The following is a 23,283-nucleotide window of genomic DNA, read 5'->3' as shown; positions in this document are numbered from 1 at the left end:
TTAAAGTAACGGGAAGGAAACTAGATTCAACAGGTAAAAAAAAAGAAAAAATAAAGGGGTTCCACGTTAGGGACAGTAGAAAGTAACCAGAAACAATAGCATGAAAAAGTGACCGATTAGACGAAAAAGTCTGAAACATTTATTATAAGGTTTTAGCCATCCCCGGAAATGCTCTACAAAAAGAAAATGTCAAAAACTTCAAGATGACATCCTTCAGGTTACAAAAAGATAACCAAATGGCGCAATTCAAAATGTCGCAAGTTGCCAGATCGACCCAAGTGGGATGTTTCGACAACAAAATTTTAGGACCTAATAATTAATCGTGTCCAAATTTCATGATTGGTATAGGCAAAAAAAAAACAAAATCTTCACACTGCTGAAGCAACAATAAAGTGTGTCGCTTTTAGCAGCCTTCTTGATACCTATAGAAAACTAACCAAGCATTTGATGTGGCAACCGGAGAACCGTAGTACCATCTAGAAATAAAGTATTCTTAGCTAAGCCTCATTAGTTTGTCCGAATCTGTTAAAAGAAAAAAGCAAACCTGCCCGTTGTCCTATCAACCGCACAACTGCCTCTGAGAAGCTAAATAAAGCCATAAACTGACAACTAAATTTTTGTGGAAAGTGGATCACCTGTTTACACCGTTCTAAGTTTCGAGTTAATATGTCTGACACGCTTCTTTATATAGCTGATTTAATAATCGGTCAAACGGACGTGGACCAATAGATACCCAACTCTAAGTAAAAAGAACGTTGATTGACTGATCGAGTGGGCAGCTAATGCTACATTCCCGTTGTGTTTATGAATACCGATCAAAGTTTTGAACATCATTTGTGAAACATAGCGGTGAGTCTTGGGCACGATTCTCCAGTTCTATCGAGCAGATTAACTTCATGAAGATTCATACCTTTTTCGTTGTACTTAGCCTGAGGGCAAAATTAGGCCTTGCTTTTTCTTATTTCAAAGCAGCTTTTTTTTGTTGACGTAGCTTTAATTTCGGACATCGAAGTTTTCCGTCAAACATATTACGACAGAGTTAGAAGTAGTAGAAAAAAGTAAGAAGGGAGTGAAAAGTAATTGACGAAGGATTACATCAGTACTTTACGCATAGAGCGTAAACGAGCTTCCACTCCTTAGGGACTCTGTTTATCTTTGAGGGGCATGTACTTGTGCCTTTGTTATCATAGCTGATAGGTCTCGGCCCATCTGTAACTTGCGGAAAATATCAAATATAATCCCGGATCATTCATATACAATCACTATGCTTTTATATTTGCATAGGAAAACAAGTATCGTAGACGAAGTAAGAGGGTAGACGATATGCATCCTAATCGATGAGGAATTGTAGGAATGTTTATGACTTTGTCGAGCACGATTACGAAACTAAGGTGAAATTAGATAGCTTTTCTCTTTAGTGCGACGAACGTACGCTGATTTAAGTAAACGATTAATGTAGACATCTGTATAAAAATATCTAGTTACGTGTTACTCTATACTAAGCGAAGGCGCACATACAACACTTACACGTTTTACCATCTTCTTTTTAGAACAAATAGGTCAACACAGCAAGATTTTTAGTGGCCTTCAGTGTGTACATCCACTTGTTATATTAAGTGTGCAGATACGTAAAAGACACGCAGTCATCAGAAGCATGTCCAGCTTGTATAGTGCTAATAACGGGCCTGTTAAATCGTTTAAAAAGGAATTCGTTATTTGCACAATAACGAATAACTTGAGTAAGTGATGCGACTCCACAGAGATTGCTAGCCTTGAAAATAACTTTTCGTACAATTAAGTTTCTTTTTTTGTTTCGAGAAAAGGCAACGTCCAATTTAATTAAAATTCCGCTAACGTTTTCAAATTTCAAGTGACTTTTGACGTTCTTCTCAAGCTACTACCATTTTTAATTAGTTCCCCATAACAATGCAAATATTTCGATAGTAGGTAACAGATACTTGTCTTTTATATCGAATATCGTCAATGAAAAATATCTGTAACAGATTGCACATATAGATTTGTGAAGCCTAATAAAGCTTACGAAGATTTTTGGTAGTCTCTCAAGAGCTTTTCCGTAATAATGTACGCATCAGTTAAGATTTACGTGACTTATCAGCTTCCATAAGAATAGCTAAGGCTCAATCTGAGTTGGTCTTGATCACAATCGTAATAACTGCCCATTGCATTTCTAAACAAGCACAGTTCTTAGAACCAACTTTGTTCATTTCTTCAAAGTTTCATTATGAAACGAGAACGGACAAACGCTGTGACCTAGCATTGAAAAATCTCCCTAGATTTAGTTACGATTAGCATCGTTGATCCTGATACGAAAAATATGTAAGCTAAAGCATATATTTAGCATATATGTATACATTATTAGTAAAAGAGAAAAAAATAGCCACTAAGTAGGGTTGAAAAGGAAGAATTGACGAAACGTTATGTTTGCACGGCATGTATACTTGTGAAGGAACAACAACACGAGTTCAAGTAAGTAGTCTAATAAAGCAGGCAATATTGCTCTGAGCGAACGTTTTTTGCTAAACGCACCCTTGAAGAAATGGTAATTTGTAGCAAAGGATTGTAATAAAAAAAGGCAATAAGCTAAGCATCATCTAGTAGATAACCATGACTATGGCTCGGTATTGCAAATCCTACTCGAATAAAAGCACTTTATTGTGACCGACGATGAATACTCGTCACCTGTTTAATACAACAAACGTTCGAATGCAGATTGCCTATAGTGAATGTTCTAGAAGGGTTTTTTGATAAATCGATGAACTTAAGGGATCTTAAGGAACTTAAGGGGTAATTTTTTCAGTAAGAGACTCACGTTTTCAGCGGGATTTCCTTATTGTATTCCCTTATCGTGTTAAAATGAACCCACCAGCGCAATAAGAAAGGGGTCTGATTTTTAGTAACGCAAAAGTGCGGCAGATGTGCGTAATAACGTCAGTTCGCAGGTCTATAATGAAAAGAAATGATAGAACTTTAATGTTAGCTGAGTGTTACTCAAAATACTCGACCGTAACGCGAAGCAAAGCGCATGTGTTTGATATTGATTTTTCCCCCATTTTGTTTCGTTTTGAGCGCGTTAAGATTACGACGACTGGGGACTAGGTAGAGAATGTTCTTAAGCTCTTTATAGTTTACAGAATTTTTTAACAGAGCTAATACCTAATTGTAAAATTTAAATCAATGTAATTCTATATATTTTGAGACAAGCAGTGCAAAGCAATTGTCCTAATGGAGTTAGTAGTGCAACGAGTTCAATTTTCTTCCACCTTGAAAAGAGTGCGGCCATATCACTTTACTACTTCTGAGTGCCTATTCCTTCAGGAAGACAAAAATGTACCTTTAGATTATGAGAGGTACCTATAAAGTCGTAAATTGGGCTGCTGATGATGAAGGCTTCTTGTTGCATACTGTGAAGGGTGTGACATGGTAAGGAAAAGAAAAACGACACTTTCGTTAAATTTTGAAAATTATATCCATTGACCCAGACTAATCTTATTACGATGTATAACAAAAAATCGAGTAAAAATTAGCTAAACGGCTTAGGAAATCCGCTCTTTGGCGTTAGATTATTTGGGTCTTAATTAACTATATCAGAAGGTACCGGTAGTATTAGAGAAGAAACATAATTAAATATTGAACATAACGGCGCGGTTCCTACAAAGTTTGCCCTCGGAGAGAAAGGTCGAGAACAAGATTTATCTTATTGAGCATTCAGTAAACACCTATAGTCATAAATTGCCGCAGTTTGAGTTTAAGCTTTAGTAACAGCCTACTTTAATCTATTAGCTAAGCCAGAGCATCTTACAGTTATATTTCACAAAGTGGAATGCATTGCTGGGCAAGAAACTCGAAATCCAAAGATTTAAATTAAAAAGTAAGCGGCTGGAACATCCGTACATAGACCACATTAATTTCTTGAAATAAACTCGTCCTAATCTATTTCGCAATAGTGGAAGTTAACGTTTGAGGTACCCTAGAGTGTGTCCCACAGATGAACCCAACTAGAAATTAAATTTATGTCTAACTAATTGTTTTTTTTATATCCCATCCATAGCTGGCTTTGATATTTCATGGGTCATTATCCAACAGCACGAATATATATGGAAGGAACTGCTTGCCTCGTACCTGTCAACACACCTATGCTGTCAACCTTCATTTAAGATTATTAAAAGCAGATACCATACGTTCAATAAGCTTTATTTCCTTTCCTTGATTAGGTTGCGCAAACATTTCGGGTGCTTTCTTTCCCTAATTTATTCTACTATCCATATTTGAAATGCGCATACGTCAGAAACGCCCATTAAATTTGCTATTGAAGTCGAGAGCAGTGAGACCAGGACGTTAGTGGTAGGCTGGGGAATCCAGCGGGGCAATGCAAGTAAACCCTGGGGGTAATATTACTCTTCGTTGGCGTCTGCTGTAACGCCAAACCTCACGAACTAGCGGGTGCAAAAGCTGTCTGCTACGAACGCTCAGCGCCCCCTACATCAAAATGGACTCCTTCTCACTCCTGAGTGCAGTGGTGGCCGTGATTTTCATCTGACCTATATCCTCCTGAGCAACATGTGAGGCATTGCGTGAAGAAATGACTTCGGGCAACGCATGAGCCGGTGAGTAGAGGATACGACAAGTAGAGACTCTGACTGAATGTCCAACTATACGAAGCGATAAGAATTTTGATATGAATATTTCTCCATTGAGGAAACACTATGAAAGGACGGCGAATGAAACGTTGTTTCCGAAACGACAGCGGGGGAAATGGAGTACGTGTTTTGCGCTCGCCTGGTAGGTAAAGTTGCCAAAGGTTTTATTGTTTTATCAAGCACTTGAGATTTATGCGCGTTGAAGAGATGGTAAGGGAATATTATGTAGAGCCTTTAGACGCATAGATCTAGCCGGAAAAAGTTACGACTATTTCAAAACTAGAGTTCCACAAAAATTAAGTGTAGAAGCAGGGACATGTGTTGATGAATACAAATTTTTGTCGAAGCTGTAGGAGAATCGGGCAAAATCGGGACATCGCTGAGATGGTCGAAAGCGGTGCGGAATGGCGATTCGATATGAAATTAAAAATAAAAATATGAAATTATGATTACTTTGAGAATTAAGAAAAGATTATTTTTTTTTTACAGATGATGAACTTTGTTTAAATTCAAAGATCAGGCTCGAAAGACCAAAGAAACAATAAGAAAAATCGCCATTCACAAGTAAATCGAGTGAAATAGACGTGGGTAAGTTTGCGTGACAGCTAATGATACAGGCGTACGGAGATAACATACAATGGAAAACTTGTTATACGATCTGTTTCACTTATGACAATGGTTAGAGTGCGTCAAAGCAGTTCTTATGGGGACCCTCATCAGCAAAGATCAGAACGGGATTAAGTAAAAAGGGCCAGCATCGAAAGTTAGATTTTTTTTATGTGAAAAGCCTTTCTGGTAGACAGTAACTTCCGTTACATTCTTAACATAAGCAAGAGGATAAAATGTGCGATCACTTTCGAGCAACTGACTGTGAAACGAATTCATTCGTATACTTGCATACGTCGATCAATGGTAAAGTTGTATACAGTACAGTATATAGCATTTTCCTAGAATTTCGTAGAGTTATTTTAATACGTTCAAGTTGTACGCTTTTTAGAAAAAGAACACTGAAGTTGGCGCCATATCCGTTTTGAACCTGGTTGACCATAGTGCATTTATTATCTATTCAGCATTGCCTAAATTCATGTAGCCAAACACTGCCTACACTAAAATACTAGTACTGATTTATCATTTACGTACATTTTTTACATACGGGGCTAGTTCGTACATTGGGAGTTATAGCTCATCTTTCCACAGTGATAATTGCTACATAGCTACACTGCAAAGATCGAACAAAACATACGCAGGTGTCAAATGCTAATTTAGCTAAAACTTACGTATCATGTTATAGCCGGGAAGATAGTAGCAAAGCAGTGCTTTTCAGTAAGAAGCTTAGCCTAGCTTTCGCTAGAACACTTCGAGTTCGGTAAAGCTCTATAGAATCGTCGACTGTGCTTCATAAAGTATTATCAGCAGTTTCTACTCATATCAGCACTTGGACAATTTTCGCTACGGAAATTGTCAACCAGTATTTTATAAGTAAGGTGGTGCCAAACATAAAACCTTAAAAAATGTATTTAGACCGATAGTCTATTGATCATTCCTTCCGCAGGCTTTAAAACTATAATAAAAAAAAAGACTGGCTACGTGCCATAGCGCTTTATTTTGGTAACGCAAAATCAGATGTATCACTAATGCTTCTATTGGCTAATCGATTCCCCAGTATCTTGTTGTTTTTTCCGGGTCAGCAAGACCTTCGTAACCTGATGTAGCGCGGCAGGTTTCGCCGATCGCTAAGATCATACAATGTGCTTGGCTAATTTATGGTGGAATCTAAGGAGTGCGATGTTCTATATAAAACTGCTTCTAGTAAAAAAGGACGAAAGGTCAACGGATTCTCTTTATTAGTCTTGCCTTACGTACTCTAATATTGCATTTACGATTTTAGACATACTGTTTTTTTCGCCACTTTATTCATGCATTGTTATTACGAGTGTTTTGTTGTTCCACCTCAGAAAGAGCGACATGATTTATGCCTGTTTCTAAAACCAATTTTTGATCATGTTCCTTCAGTCGGGATCTGTGCAGTAGTGGTGAATTTTTGTCCTTCTAAGTGTTTGCCGATTTTCAAGAGCGAATAGGTTTGGAGCTGCCATGCGTGTAATTATATTACATTGGAACAGTTTCATATCAGTCGCTACCTATGGACACTAGGGTAACAGACGAGAAAATATTAAATACGTGGGTTTGGTTTGCTACAGCTGGAAAGCTGGACAGAGTCTACATGGTGACGGCTATCATTCACGGTATAAAACATGGCAACATACACAACGACTGGTTGGGCATATGCTCTAATAGTCCTATAATAAAATGTAGAATATTTAATAAGCGGTAGAAATCCATACGATGAATTAGTTAGATATATAATTGAAAGCATAAACCCTGGACGAAGGTTTCGACCAAAATGCAACCATCTCGCTGTTGAGTTCTAGAGGTACATAGTTCTAGAGGTAGAGAGAACATAAAAATGAAGAAGATTTACTTTATTATTATTAATCGTATTATTAATTATTCGTAGCCATGCATATTGTTGAAAGATCACTAGGAAAAAAATTCAACAAGCGTGCATGTGAATTTGTGGTCATAAATAAGAAACGTCATAGAAGCCAATGCAATATACAATGCTTGAACTTGTCATAGTATTCCCTATAGACCTAAGCATTGCATAGAAAAAAGCGCACTCATATTTGAATGCATCATATGTATCGTGGCGTTATACCTTGCTGATCTGGTTTTGTATAGACGTTGCACCAACATGGACTCGCTCTGGTCAATAAAGGCGAACAACATGGCCGTATCGTCGGCAGCACAAGTCCTACCGCGTACATTGTGGCTGGCTCGTGTCGTACTGGATTCGAAAGGAACCAAACAATGACAAAGTGCATCTCTTTTAACGTATGCAAACAATCGAAATGGGACTTGATCTTCTTCAATTTGCTCCTACAAGTGAATATCCGGGAACACAATAAGAGCGCCTCAAGGAGCTGCTGGCATTGTACGTTGCCTGAACATGACAAAAAAACGAATTTTCATTTTAAAGAATTGCATTGGTGCTGTTAGGCCTTGAGGTCACTTTTATCGACAGTAGACTCTTCAGCCTAACGAAAGCGCATAATGAGAACTAATAACAGCTGTCTTTCTGTTTTATGGTCTAACCTGGATGTCTGCCGAACGCAGATTGTAATTAAGTATATAGACCGACGGCAGACTGGAGAACTACTAGCACCGATTTATGTTGGTACGTTTTAACTAATTCGTAATAAGAGAGAGAGCAAAGAGATAAAGGAAGACAAATTTGCGCAAGTTTTGAAAATGACGTATTGTTGTTCGTACTGGTAAATGAGTTGTTCTATTCCAGAAAAAAAAAAGGGCCTTTCGCATAATATAAGAAGTAGCGCATGAACACATGACCCTTAAAACAAACAAAGTGTATCCTAAATTAGGCGCCGTCTATTTACCAATAATTGGTGTGCTAAAATTGTTGGGATGCTTTCATTCAGGCTTTAGATAGAGCATTTTGAACCTATGTGGAATTTCCAAAAAATTGCTTTCTATCTTATTGTGATAGAGACATAAATGTTGTCCAGGCCCATAAGGCATTGTGTAATTTCCATGCGAAAGATGTTCCTCGTTGACCAATTACGGAAAGAGTTGATGAAACTATTACGGCTCTTGATTAAAGACGACACGTGAGTAGCCGTGACATCTCCAGGGAACTAAATATAAACCACCAAACAGTTTTAAATGATTTGAAGGAAGCCAGATACAAAAAAAGCTCGATGTTTAAAGGCCCTATAAATTTATGCCACCTGCGAAACTTCATAGAAACACAATGAAATCGAGCCATTTTTAAAGCGGTTGATCACATGCGATGAAAACTGGGTAACATACGATAAAATATGCAAATAAAGAAAAACTAAGAAAAACCATGCTTTTATACGTTGTATGAAACACCAAACTGACGCCAGAGAAGGTGATGCCATGTTTGGTGGTATTGAAAGAGAATTGTGTGTTACTAGTTGGTGCCGCTTGTCGAAACGACTTAGTGTCCGGAACTCTAATGTCAACGATTGACAAGATTAAAACAAACCATTGGAAAAATAGACCAAAACGGAGAGGGCGTCATCTTCTGCTACGGCAATGCCGGACCATATACATCATTAGCTACCCGAAAAAAAACTCGGAGAATTCGGTAGGAAATTTTAACGCATCCAACGTATAGTCCAGATCTTGCGCCATCCAACTATCACATATTTCGGTGCCTGCAGAACTTCCTTAATCGTGTTCACTTAGTTTCAATAGAGGGACTGATGCAAAAATCACTTGTCACAATTTTTGCTAAAAAATTCTAGAGATTTCAGAGTGATGGCATTATAGTGTTACCAGAAAAGTCGCAAAAGACCATCGATTAAAATAGTCCATCTATATATCATTTTAAGTATAAAAAATATCTGTTTTAGTATTTTTCTATTTTATTTTAAGTATAAAAATTTTAGTTTAGAACGGTGAGTACTTTCTGACAGCCCTTTATATATAAATGTGGGTATTTGAGTATGTGTGTGTGTGTGTGTGTGTGTGGGTATGTAATTATATGTAGTATAGTAATAGGTCTGTGGGCAATTTATCGGCGGATCCCATGCAAATCGCTTAAAGCGTGGCCACCCATTCCATTACGCCACAGGTTCGTTCCAAATGCAAACTGTTAACTGTGTATAGGGTCGAAACAATTTTTGTCAAATATGTCGTATTTTTACTGGCAAACTTCAATCATTATTATTCAATCATTTGAGCCTTCCAATTCGATACTTACAATAAGTACTTACAAAAATATTCGGCTGACAATATGGATCTTTATTTGTGAATCTTTATTAGAGAGCATTGAAAATCAAAACAACTCTGATAATTTAATTTTGATTCCGTAATTATCGCCCTCAGCTTTGGTAAGCACATCGTATTGCCAAATTTTACCTTATAAGAATGGATTTCAGTTTGACTTTGCATTGCTTACATTAAAAACAGCCTTTCTTTGAAAGGACCTGTGTGCTACCTTATGCATAAATTGGAAGTATGTGACTTAATATGTGGCTAGATAGATATCGATTAGCTTGTAAGGTTTCTGGTATATAGCTACCCAAAAACTGATCCACTGACATAACTATCCAAAGAGGAGCGATATGCTCTATTCCCGGCGGCTGTGTCATCGTAATTCTGTCAGGAATATAATTACTTCACGGAAAAGCTCACATATCCCCAAAATATTCCTGAGAAAGCATATCGTTTCCTTTACGGCATGAAAAACCATTACGTGGGCATCATTCATTGCGTGAACGCCGAATTGCAGCAGTCGCACTTAGTGCGCAAACTAGCGTGAAGATTGAAGCTAATGATCTTTTCCAGATCCTGACAAACATGTATAGATAAAAAGTCTGTTGTTAAAGTTTGTTATTATATTGCGACTTGATACTTGGTATGTTTGCGGCATTAGTCGTTAGTCCCATCAGACTTGTGTTGTTCCTTCCACCAACATACTCCAATTATGGAACCGACAAAATGGAGGGGTGGGCTAAGCCTTTCCTTTGTACGTTGCAAATCAGAAGGTATACATCAAATAGATAGCATACTCTTACGAAGACTCAGAAAACGCATGAGTTTTCTGCTAACGAGTATTCTTTGCGAACCATGTCTGTTCATGTAGAGTATAACAGAAATAGTGTACTCATGTTTGTTGAAGGGCAAAACAACCGAGAAAGAATTACTTCATTTATGCCTGGGACGTGCGTTCTATTGCCCGAGTACGAAAAGGTTCGATAGGCAACTAATTTAAGCGTTTCCGTAAACCCATCTAGTAAGAGTACATAGCTAGTTTTGTTGGCAAAATCAATTCCAGAATAGATCGATAATCAAATACAATGATTGAAATAGAACGAATCTATCCGAAAGAGCTGAATCACGAGTCAGTCACGAGTGTTTCAGATGCATGAATGAAAATAACCGAAAAAACGTTTGCTCTTTCACCGGAGCTGACGCTCACCACCTGAAAATAACGCTGCCTCCCGTTACAGCTCTGGTTACAGCGGGGTACCCTTTAGAAATATGCCATTCTCCGTTGTTATAAAGGTTTCTCCATTTTATTCTGCCTTGACAGCTGAAAGGAAAAGTTTATGGGGCTGTGTGTCTAAAATTTCTTATACCTTCTGGATGGACGCACTTTTATGCTGATAGTTACAAACAGCGGTAGGCAACAGCTATTCAATCTAGTTATTTACATATCCCTTATGCGTAGTTTTATTGGCATTTTTAATTAGTGATGCACTTTAAGGACTTGAATGATCCATGGAACAATAGTTTATCAAAAATGATATTGCACACGGAATATTTCAATAAAAATAGCTTAGAGTTTATTTTTCTGGAAAAATACTGTAACCCTATCGGCGCCGATATCGGATGTCGATTTGGCTTTCCCTCGAAAAAACTCATCTTGTAGGTTCTTTTTGGTGCACTGACTGACTGACTTGCTTGATCTCAGCGGATCAGCAGATCCGTTGGGGGCCTATTCAAGTCGTCTTCTATTTCGAGATGGCATGACCGTACAGTATCTCCAGTGTACAAATATAATACGCATAGGGATGATATTCACGGTGCTTTTCCCCGACCATGATGAGAAAGACCTATAGTCCCTTATACCAGATTTGTGATATTCGTTGATCATTCGCAGTCATTTATTTTCGAAGGCCGTCGTTGTATCGGAGCAACAGTAGTCAATGTAAAGATATAGACGCAAATGTACGGACTCCGCGTGATTCTACAAGTTTAAAGAGGATGTAGATATTATCATATAGGAAAAGTAAGTTAATTGTCTCAATTTTTCATTCAGTCACGCGTGTCCTGTCGTTCGAGAGGCTCGAACCAGCGGTCGTTGGCTTTTTTCAGCAATAGTTCACAACGACTTACGCATTTTCCCTGGTCCTAATTATTCGACACGCCGATGTGGGATTGCAATGGCCCATAGATGCAGTAGAGCGCGATATATTACAAATAGAACTGCATCCTACTGATTCTGTGTAGCTCGCCTTAATTACATTACTAGATAAAATTCAACTATCCCCGTAAGAACCGTCTCAGCATCGGCTTAGATCTAGTGCTTTATATTGTTGCTTGCAATGAAAAATTGGCACAAATAGAACAACACTCGATCGATTAGTCCTGTTAGTTAGTTCTAGTTCACATAATTGTGCTGCTGAAAATTACGTAGCACTAACGTAAAACGTTGTGCGTTATACCATCGCTTGCCGTATATCGAAACTCAGGCTAGAAACTAGCTAGCTAGCTAGCTAGTGGATGCTATCTAGTATGCCATCTTTGTAGATAACACGAAATGCTGATAAATAATTCTAGAAGTATCAATTTGTTTCGAAACATACCATGATTCACTTTAATGGAATATTATATCTTATTTATTTAGCTATTTTCGGTTTGCGCGTTTCAATTTTCTAGTTCCCAAATGAATCTGCATATTTATTTTCCTCATGTTCCCACATTTTGAGGCTTCTCATTTTCGAAGTGATCTAAATAAAAAAAATTAGACTTGTATTTTCACGTACCGACCCATTAGCTCTATAAGAACTTTTGGCTGTGGTGCGCGTAAATGCTGTGATAAGAAAACGATCATGTTCTCTAGTGTGCTAAGTGTTATTTATCGACTTGACAAACTTTGTTGAGTTTGAAAAAACTTATTAGACAAGTTATTGTTTGTGATTCTGGCTACAGCACGGCCGTAGTCTCCGTTAGAAGATCAGCCAGAACGCAATTTCATTTGAATTTCACTCGAGCTAAACCGGCAGATGACAGTATTGCTTCTTGTATTTGAAGGGTTAGATCTCAAAGGCTGGATAAACGGGAGTCAAAAATAAAAAAATTTTAGAGTATTCAAATGAACCTACAAAGAGTGTTGCACGAGTGCTGAACGATACTTGATAACTTCCAAGACATAAAGGAGATTCACTATTCTCAATCTGTTATAACAGTTATTGTTATTATTATTACTGGCGATAACATTTTCATTAATGGCGATCGACGCCACTCCAAACTGCTCGTACGCGACTATTCAAGACTAAGGCAGACTATTTGCATTCACCGTGGCAGAGCTCATTTGTTTTCGTAGGTCATGAAACGCTGACCCTCTAGGTTAAAGGCTAAAAGGGTTAATAAGAATTTCTTCAAATGCTAACCTTGCCACCATACTAGAATATAGTACAAGGATAGTTAGTCATTAAAATTTGTTACGAGTTTATAGAGATTCTTCTAATGATCAGTATCTCGTACCTGGCAGCTCAACGCTTTCATGCCGTTTACCAGGCTAAGTCGAGACAAATTAACAAAGCACGACTCTGTAAGCTATTAACTCGCAACCTCATAGTAAAAAAAAACAACAGGCTAAGTCTATATGGTTAGAATATGTTGCTTTTGACAATGTCAGCTGTTAAATTTAACACAATATGTAGCATCTCACTCGAATCGTGATTCCAAATTAAAATATTGTGTATCGCTTGTTAAGAACGTCTCAATAAATTCAGTCGGCCAGAGACATCCAGATTTAACGCTGAAAGGCTCGTTCAGCGGATTGTTAAAGCCTCCTATATTGTCAGTATAATATTACGAACTATATTTTTCAACGACCGCAAAGGGTGGGATTCCGTTTACACAAGGTCTGGAAATTATAATGAATATAAAACAATTTCCCATGTAAATCGATTTTATCAACCTTTGTAATGTAGGCTATCGTCCTGCAGAATAGTGACTGCTTTGTCAAGAGGGTCTTTTTCGTCGAATAAGCTCGTTCACTTGGTGCAGCTGAGCCATATGCAGATCCTCGTAGGTTGTCCTGTTGGTTTGGGCATTGTTTAGAATGTAAGACTCAACTAAAACGAATCTTGGTCTTACTAGAATAGATATCTTTGGGCCTAGGCGTATCTTCGTCCATTGCTTTATGTGCTTCATAACGACGTAGAGACACCATTTCTAGTCGGTCAAAACGATTCTGTGTGTGAATCTGTCATTGAGGCAGCGTTTTGCTCGCCGGCCGTGTTCATTTAAAAAACCCTAGGGCGTTTCTCATTGACGTGCTATGTCCTATCGGGACGGACAAACAATTTTCCAGGGGTACCTTGAAGTAGGGAGTTCGCACCATATACAAAACGATTATCTCGGGCTGCTTCGACAACCTTTTAGTCGCGGCAAAAACGAAATAGAGAGTACATCTTTCTTACAAAGGCCACTGACTTTTGGAGCCAGAAATGGTCACTGACATTGCAAAGGCTATCAGAACGACAGCGTTTCCAAACGGTATACAGAGCTAAAGAAAAAACAAACATTAAAAAAATAGGTCTACCAATATTACAGCCTAATTAAGGAGATTTGAATTAGTTCCCTATCATTACAATCTGTGTACTCCATAGATTCACAAAACGAACCAGATAAAATGTTCAATTTTCTCCAGTTTAATGTAAATAGATTATTATAGTCTACGAACCCGATTACGCTATAAATAGTTTATAGTCTAGCTACAGAGACGCGAATCCTTTGAATCCTTGGCTATAAAAAGGCGATTTCAGCATGTGAATGTCCGTAGAAAGTACCAACTACTAAAATGATAATCAAGGACAATGGGTATTCAATAAATCGTTCAATAATGCATTGACACTTCCCCAGTGGATACTGTTTGATTTTAAAAGCGAATCCTGGCAATATTGTCAGGATTTATTGGCACAAATCCCAGCTTTAGGTTTGCGTCGTACTGTCAATGGGACTTTGTCAATGGGTGTGCGGTGCCTATCCGATTTCTCATTGGCCCGTAAGCATATGTAGATAGAGCGCAAACAAGACAAATCCTGTGGCTAGGATTTCTACGGAGGACACGAACAGCAGCCTATAGCTTTCCGTCGAGTCCCTCAACAGGGGATTCGCTCACTTGAAAAATAACAAACGTGGTAAGATTTATCAGCAAGACATTACGTTTCCTTAAGGTGTTACGCAGCGGGGAAGTCAGAAAAGTTATTTCGTTTATTAAAAATAGGTTTGAAATCGGCTGATGTCCATAAGTGAATATTTGCAAAAGTAACCCCTCATAAGGGCCGCATGGGACTTCATTTATCTTCCAGTTCTGGATTGAGTTTCGCCTTCATTCAAGAGTCACAAATACTAAAAGTATACAAGCAAATAAAGACATTTACGAAAATCTATCTAATGTCTGTCATTTGTGACAAATAAAGATCTTCTTCTATTTGCACAACTGTACCTATTTATTTTTTAAGACCAGTCACGGCACGGTATGTATTGGGCTATCTATTCGTCTCTAATGGCAGGCTGGGGACCTTTAGAATTTGCTCGCGTACAGTTTCTATTAAAAAATGGCCAATTGAAACGTTAAAGGGCGGGTTATGTTCTTTTTTGCTTGGAGACTTCACTTAATCACGAATAAAGATATATTGGCATCAATGCCATTGGCTACAATCAGCTATCGATTAACATGTAATATTTAGCTTTATTACCAATAATATTTAACTAGTTTGTTTAATTAGATGCCCCTAACATATACACCATGTATATATTGTCGTGCCGATAGTGTTAGGTGGACCTTAAAGTTAACATGGATAATTGTAAGGAGATGTAATGCTTTTCCTATATAACTAACAATGACTAGCCATGTGCCTTCCTGTCCCGTTTCTCTGTTTGTGCTCGAATTATCCCAGCGTAAATGGCAGTCAATAGCTTTACAAAAGACGATTGTTGCGGTCATCTGATGGCTTTGCTTAACAAACAATTATCTACTATATGTTATTTTGTGCTAGCGTAAAATAAAGTATTTACTGTAATTATTTACTGGCGAGCTTCGGTTGTTGCTGCTTAATTCAAAATGTTTCGTATGACACGCCCATCAATAAACTTTTTTAGACCTGCGATTCCGTCTGCTTGTCCTGCCGTTTTCGTGTACGTTTTTGTCAACTTCAGCGCCAGCGTTGCCTTCTAATCTCTCGGGTAAAAGTTTTATTGCATCGTTCCTTGGCTACGTCGGGCATAGAGAACCCGCATTACAGAATGCCCCTTCTATGGTTAAGGTATGCGTACTTCCTTGAATAGACAGGTTAAATGTTGTTTCCATTATAAACGACTCGATTATACTAGAGTGAACTATCCGTCGTCGCTTCATGCCCGCTCCGCCCGTACGTCCGTCCATTATGATAGAAAACGTATTATTCAGTCAAGCTATAACGCTGATTATCATTTACCGTTGGTCAAGCAGACTAATCTAGGTGTGGGTATAGTAACAGCTGAATATAAAATTAGTTTATAGAGCAAATAGATATGGAAATGCGTATATATAAAATGGTTTCGATTCAGATGTTACCAGCAATTGAATGCCAACAAATGGCCCATCCATTGAGGATTATAAAAGCAATGAACAACTATTTTCTGATGTGTTTAAATATATTATTATACTTTTAACGGTTTAAATATATATATATATATATATATATATATTATTCTTATAAATAAGTTGAATAATAGTAACAATCGATTATAATTTATTGATTAACTTATCCTATGGCGCTCGATAATTCTCCAGCTAGTTTCGGTCTAATTAGACTGAGATCTTTTTCTTCCATTACCAAGGTAAAATATGGGCGAAAAAAGAACTTATACATTAAAAGTTCAAGTAAAAAAGCATGAAGTTCTACTCAAGTTGATGTGCTGGATAACTAATAATAAGCTAATGTAAGCCCTAGCGGCGGTAGAGTTGAACACTAACGTAGGTGGTTGATGGAAGTAAGCTTTTTACGTTGCTCGCTGACTTACCGTAAATAGTTGGAAATATTAATGCAGTACACGAAGACATAATTGTGCGAAATATAAGCCTACATTTCGGCCTATATAATTCAAATTCGTTCTAAATCCGCCAATTAAAACCAGTTTGGGAAATATATAGCCTCCGATCATGTGTATAGATTTTCGCCTTTCTTGTGACTATGTACCACGAAACGAATAGAAAGTGAGAATCCATACATTAGTATATTAGAAATCTCGCAAGGGAAATATGTCCTTGTAAATGTGTAGCAATAGTGTCCTACTTAGAAAAATTAAGGTCCATTGAAAGAAGGATCACGACTGTTCGGCAGAGTTGCGCAACGGTAATGCCTTTCCGTGTTTCTCTTCTCTGAAGCGTTTTGTAGAATCGTTCAATCATCGCTTCTATAACTGCATAATACTCGTTTTGTACGTTAGCTTTGTAGAGCCAATCATGACTTTGGGGACAGACATACGACAGCAGCAGACATAATATTCGGGTCTGAAATGCGCGTAAATCGAATCATTGGGGCTCGTTATTGTCTGGAACTTTCTGTAGTTGAATTTATGATAATAATGTCGTATGATTACTACCTGGCAATGAGGCTACTTCAAAAAAAGGTAATCACGGTATCCCTCACATTCAGTCCATATATTAAGGAGATCTGAAGTTCGTTTAAATAAAAACTTTTTCTAGGGAGAAGGTTTACTCGCCTGTGCAAATTGCGCATCTCATGCCTTGTGCAGCTGCACGGTTTTGCACGAACCTGGAAAAGGCAGGAAAGTAGAAGCCATATGATAAAAAATTCCAGTAGCTTCTGTTGAAACTTCGGCCACCGAAGAGATTCCCTACTGCTTTAAATTGAGTAATCTTACTCAATACATAATTAATTATGCCATTTAGAAAAACTAAGAAAAATCACAAAATTCAATTATTTCGAAGAAAAATCTTGTGATCTTCTGTCGAAGCTGGAAACCTCGAATGAGGTTCAATAGAAACGGTTCTATAGAAAGAAATAAAGTTCAATAAATGTAGATGTGTAAAAACGAAGCCAGCTTCGTTTTCCCTCAAAGAAAGATTAAGGTAAGGTTTGTTATTGTAGTTATTCGCACTGAGATACGTTACACGCGGCTTAAGTCTTATGGCCTATATAAAAACACCTACTCTTGCTTAATAAAGGTTTGCGTTCCACTAGCCTTCTCATAAAAACAACACTCTGTCCAAACATGAGAACAACAGGATTTCGTCATCTTATCGAAGCCTCTAATTAATAAGGCGAGATGTTTTTAGCCGGCTAACCGTTTTTAACGTGTAAATCAATTCAACTGTGACGTGCTTCGTCAAAGCAGCAGATGTTGTTCTACAGTGATTTCGATCGCCGCTTGAGATATGACATATTAGTCAATTGCCTTAGCCATCGAAGAGTCTCTGCACACTATTTACATCGCACTTCACACTACCAATGACCCATAGCATAGACGCAAGCTGTACCACTGAAGCACGCTTGGACTACACTCGCTGCTCAAAACTCCTACGTTTCCTTTTTTTTTTTTTTACCTATAACCACCTAGGCATTGCTCGGGCTAAGGACGATCATTTGTCGAAGACAGATGGATCAGCATTTGCGCAAAGGGATTGGCAGTAAAAGGAAAGGGAGTAGGAAGGCACTGAGTAATTCTTTCATTTCGTCCGTCCTAAATATAGAGCTATTTTTCGCCAAACTGGTATTGCCTACGCTATGGTATACTATGGTGGCCTTCTTGACTCTGCAGAGGAAAGTTGGAAGAAAATGCCTGTAGTGAATCTACCAGGATAGAGAAAGGACGAAAAGGACATGGATGATGTCTGTTCAAGTTTATGTCCGCGGCTGCGCGTTTGTGCGTCTGCGCGCCGGCAGTTCGCCCCGTACCTCTCCAAGGGTTCTAGCAGTAAGAGCTGCAGCAAGAGTAGCAGCAGCACGCTACCCGTCCTTGCCCTCGTCTGAATTTCGACGACAGCCGCGGCCTGCGATACTCCATCCCTCTCCCACTCTCGCGCAACCGTGGTCGCCGTAATGTTCTAGCTGCGTCGTTACTGACAGGCGAACAGCAGTGGAGTAACTGTGAGGCAATCGACCTCTGTCTTGCTATCTTGCTCCGACTCTCTCCCTCGAAAAGTATTGATTGGGATCTTGGCCTTTCCATCGTGGCGGCGCCACCGTCCGCCTCCTGCGTCTTGCCACTTCTGTTACAACGGTCGGAGCTATGGACTGACAAGGACTCATTGTCCGATCCCCGGCCCCAATGACACCGTCATCGCTGCCACTACAAGCGGCAATTGAAGCATCCTACTTTGTCGCCAGTGCGGCAGCCCATGAACGCAAGGCGAATACAGAGGTCAACAGCCGCTGATTGCGGGTGGCTCCGGTTGAGGGGCCTTCGGGCAGCGCAAAAATTTTGTAAATGTTCAAATACCTGGCGTTGGGCTGTAATCGCGTTTCGCAATTGTGCCATGCTCAAACTTCATTATTGTAGATTGGCAGCGGTGGTCGACTGCCGGGCAGTGTAAATTGGATCGAACAATCAATGCTCGTCGTAAAGTGCTGTGGTTACAGAACAGTGCGTTAGTGCGTTGCATCCAAGCATGACGAATATTCTAGAGACAACAATTATTACCTGGAGATAATAGAAAGAACAAGAACGAACGAACAGTTATCGTTGTTATTATCGAAGTTTACGCCGAATATCCTGCCTCATTGGCCCGGACTCAAGTACCCGGCAAAAACACAATTGTCAGCAATCATCGGTAGAGGTATTCGGAGCTGTACTGCCCCCAAACGAGTGGTGAGGGCTTTTCCTGTCTCAATTGGAGGCGGGGTCTCGTTATCGAGGGCGACACATAACGCTGAAATAATCGGCGTCATTACTTTATCGGCTGTCTCGTCCGGGAGGTGTAACCATCGTATGCCATACATGAGTCCGGGCCAGAAAAGCAACGGCAATAACCTGGTTCGCCACCGGAACTTCCCTTCGAAGCGCACAAGCCTCAGATGGGGAGACAGTTGCCCCTCGGCTTATCCACAGCTGCCACCGCTGCACTGTGCCGCTAGCCTCCTCGGCCCCTTTCACTAATTGCGAGTGGGCTCTGAAGGCTGTTGCACACAAACCAGCAGTTAGCACTGATCAGCAAGCTCTAGTGCAGATTTTAATAACGGTATCGACAACTTACCGCAATAATAGCGACAAAAACTTCATAACAACGGCATTATACTTCAACACCCTCGGACTTTCGACATTTTTAGCGATTCACAATTGTTGTAGCTTTAAAGCAAAAAGAACGTTAGATGACAGCATTGATTTCCGTTGGAACAACTCCCCAAGCGACTGACAGTAAGTATCCCTCAAACACAACCAAATGAACCTCACGTGACGTATTCCGAGTATTTCATACGTGATCATTTCTGTATTGGGTATATGTCGCAGTATTATGTGTATATACGAATCTGTGTAAGAAAATGGGTTTCCAGTGCGAGATAGATTATGTAAATTCAATTAGAATTATTACTCATAATGTAAGCTCAAGCTTATATAGCTCCCGAAACTTGAATAGACACTTATTGTAGTGTCAAGTATCAGCAAACTTAAGTAGAATGACGCAAATCGTAACATTTCGATGAGAACAGCTTTGCTTTCTTACTGGGATAAACAAGCAAGGCTGTTCAAAAGGGATATGATTAGTGTTCGTAGTAGATTGATTACTTTGGTAAAACGTTTGCGCTCTTACTAAGGTCGTACGTATGTACACTGTATATTTTCGAACCGCAAAGATTTGATGCTCCGAGACTATCTGTCGAGGTGCTCAGGCACCTTCTGTGCGTGCAAGCCGACGCACTCTTTAGGGACACTCAGCTCATCTCTTTTCCCGCAATTCCCAATTAGCAGTCCCGTTAATTGGCTGGCCGTTGGAGGTAGTTATCTTTTTGCACTCTTGAATTCTTAGCGGGTGGCCCCTTTAGCGAATGAGCCTGTCCGTGGCTGAGACTCCCAGAATTGTTTCTTATGCGTCTAGAGAGAGTTTTCTCTCCCCCTTTCGTGTCCTCTATCGGTTTGGTTTAGATAAATTCCACGAATACACGAAGGAGCGTTATGACCCTTAGTTAGCAGCACTCGTTGAAGACAGCTTTCGTCAGATTAAACGGAGTTCCTATCAGAAGCAGTTCTTAATTGCTCAAATTAAGAGATTATAAAGTCCGCAAATCCGACTTTTTTCCAAAAAAAAAAAGCATGAAAATATAGGCCGGGGTTACGTAGCTCATTTTTACTTCTATAATGGCTATATTTGCTATTATTATTACACTGTATGTATTCAGTGGAGTATTCTATATTTCTTGTCCAATGTGTTCCTGAGATACAACAAATGTGCCGTAGATCACAAGGCTTAATTTTCCTTCAGTGACACCTACTGCAGCCATTTCTATACTATAAAATGCAAGTGAGACAGACATAGTTTCGGATATTGCAGCATGATACGTTTCCCTTTTAGGACAACGACAATGAGCTCCTGTAGAGATAGTTGTTAGTTGAATGGAGAGACATACAAACAGAAGATAAGCAAATCCCAAGGTTCTGCGAATCTTAGCAATCGTACGATAATTAGGGTCGCCTTTAGTAACTGACTTCGCGCAAAGCGAAGCACGGCCTTAATGCTAGCGTAGGGAGAAATAAAGGAAAGATCAGTAAATGTTCCTGCTTCAGGCTAGATTCTAGGTCTTGACGTTAAAAAATTAGATGGTTTGTATTCTCCCAGAGAAGGTACGCAGCCAGACGGATATCGGAGCAGGATGGGGGAAGCAGGATGAAAGAGAAGGTCAGCGCAGCTCTCATAGCAAAAACCCCTCTGCATTACCTTCATATACAGGGACGAATTAGAGCATTAATGATATAGCTTGTTCGCATTTGTATGACAAACTTTATCTAAACAGATGTTTAAACAAAGCTTTTGACATGTACCAACGAAGACATCTTTCATGGACGTCTTTATACAATACAACCGCTGCTCCCTGTAAATCGGAATGTAAACAGCTTAGAAATTATTTTTCAGAATTAATTTTTAAACTTGTGAATACTTTTAATAATAACTGTAAGCAAAAGAACATTAAGACTTGTTAACATATCGTTTGAACATGAAAAATCCGGAGCGGCCGAAAGGCTTTAAGGGTCTAAAGAGGCCCTTTACGCTTTTTTTTAGATATTAATTGTTAAAATTCACGGATTATCACGGATGATAGATATATTTTGCTCGAATGTAGCCGTAGTTTTGCATAAAGATTTCGGGATTTTTAGGCTTTTCGCTTTACGTTGATGAACTTTAGAGCTTTTTCTATCAAATATCTATTATGGATTTATCTCGTTCCGTTGTGAAAACCTTTCTTGAATTCTTTGCAATGAAGGCCGTCGAGATAAATCCGAAGTAAAATCTCGGTGGGGCTTCGTCCGATATGGAAACGTTGAGCAGTAGCTGATGTTGGCCAATATTCCGAGCGCAAGCCATCTGTTTTGGCTTTGATGAAGAGGTGCTGGTGTTCAAGACCGGTCCGGCAATTATGGTGGACAAAAACATAACTGCTATCACGCCTAATTTCCAGCCACCCGATATTTTATCGTGTATCAGCTTCATAGCTGGTTTTGTTCGAAAAACGTGTCCTCCGTTGCCCTTATTTGTTAGCCTAAAGCTAAGCTTTTTTCTGCCAGCACCCCTCTACTCAACGCGAAAAGATGACGGAAAGAAGAAACGATCCGCCAAAATTACAGACATGTGCTTCGGAAAATAACTTGGATAGACAGGCAAATGTGCAAGTCTTACTGCATGCATAATGTGCCACGTTGGCTGGTGCTTTCTCGAAAAAAAAAGGCCAGTTTATACTATCAACCTGATTTTATATGAAAAACACCACGGTAATCGTGCTGCCGTAATGTAGACATTATATATTTTCATCAGCGGTCACTACGGTTTCAAGTAAATCTGCCTGTGGTAACTTAGAAATGCTCTTAATAGACATATCGGTCTAAAAGGTTACCGTGTGGACGTGTGGTTTCATAGAAATCTACGAAGGCAGTAACGAGAAAGTTAGGCATAATTATTGAATGCTCTTTTTTACTAAAGCGGCCAAACAATATAAAGCTCGTTAATCTAGTGAGGTGCAACAAGTGCTTCGGTGCCCTAGTTACGAGCATCTATGGAACACTCTATTAGAATGAACAACCTTATTTCTGTATACCAGTAGGCAGTACAGGCCCATCATTTGGGTGTGCTTATTATAGCTGGGGGTTTATTCATTGAATTTCTTGGTTTGCCACTAATCACCCGGCCGTGTAAATTACTAATCGGCAGTACCCACTAGCAGATTACCTTGTTTTGCCCTAGCACAATTTCGAAATGCGTTTTTAGTTTGGAGTATGTAACAACATAGCACTAAATAACACACGAACGTACAGCAATATATCCCTTACCCTGGAATTGCCTGTCGATATTCATAGGTTTAGCAACTTTTTGCAGTTATTACTAGAAATGAGAGAAAAGGAAAAACATTGTTTTTTTGCTTTTCAAAAATAGCAAACGAGAAAGAAAACATCATAATTAAGTGTTAATGCTCCTTTACTTAAATATCCCTATGAATCTAGAATAATCATGTAAACATCATTGTCTCTCTATGTGAATTAGGTCAGCTTTAATACGGACGAGGATTGAGAGGAAAAAAAAATGTTAATTTCAATAAGTATGTTGTCAACTCTACTTGTTGGCTTT

General features: G+C 39.0%; 1 protein-coding gene across 8 annotated transcripts in view; it reads left to right on the top strand.

Moving 5' to 3' along the window:
- Positions 1–4,495: 4,495 nt before the first annotated feature.
- ChT (choline transporter) overlaps positions 4,496–23,283 on the top strand; it is a 35,744-nt gene continuing 16,956 nt past the window's right edge. For 2 of the 8 annotated variants that reach the window (XM_086990881.1, XM_086990708.1), the window contains exons 1-2: positions 4,497–4,625; positions 5,148–5,246. Coding sequence is in view for 1 of the 8 variants with exons in the window: in XM_086990853.1 (XP_086846979.1) it covers positions 19,823–19,868 (46 nt within the window). In the remaining 7 variants the exon portion in view is untranslated. Of the gene's footprint in view, positions 4,626–4,782; positions 4,801–5,147; positions 5,247–18,640; positions 19,869–23,283 lie in introns of those variants that run through there. The other 6 variants (XM_086990773.1, XM_086990748.1, XM_086990910.1 and 3 more) reach the window with 6 other exon arrangements.

The sequence above is a fragment of the Varroa destructor genome, unplaced genomic scaffold (genome assembly GCF_002443255.2).
Source record: "Varroa destructor unplaced genomic scaffold, Vdes_3.0 BEIS01000001.1, whole genome shotgun sequence".
Classification (NCBI taxonomy): domain Eukaryota; kingdom Metazoa; phylum Arthropoda; class Arachnida; order Mesostigmata; family Varroidae; genus Varroa; species Varroa destructor.
This window is presented reverse-complemented; position numbering and strand designations above follow the sequence as displayed.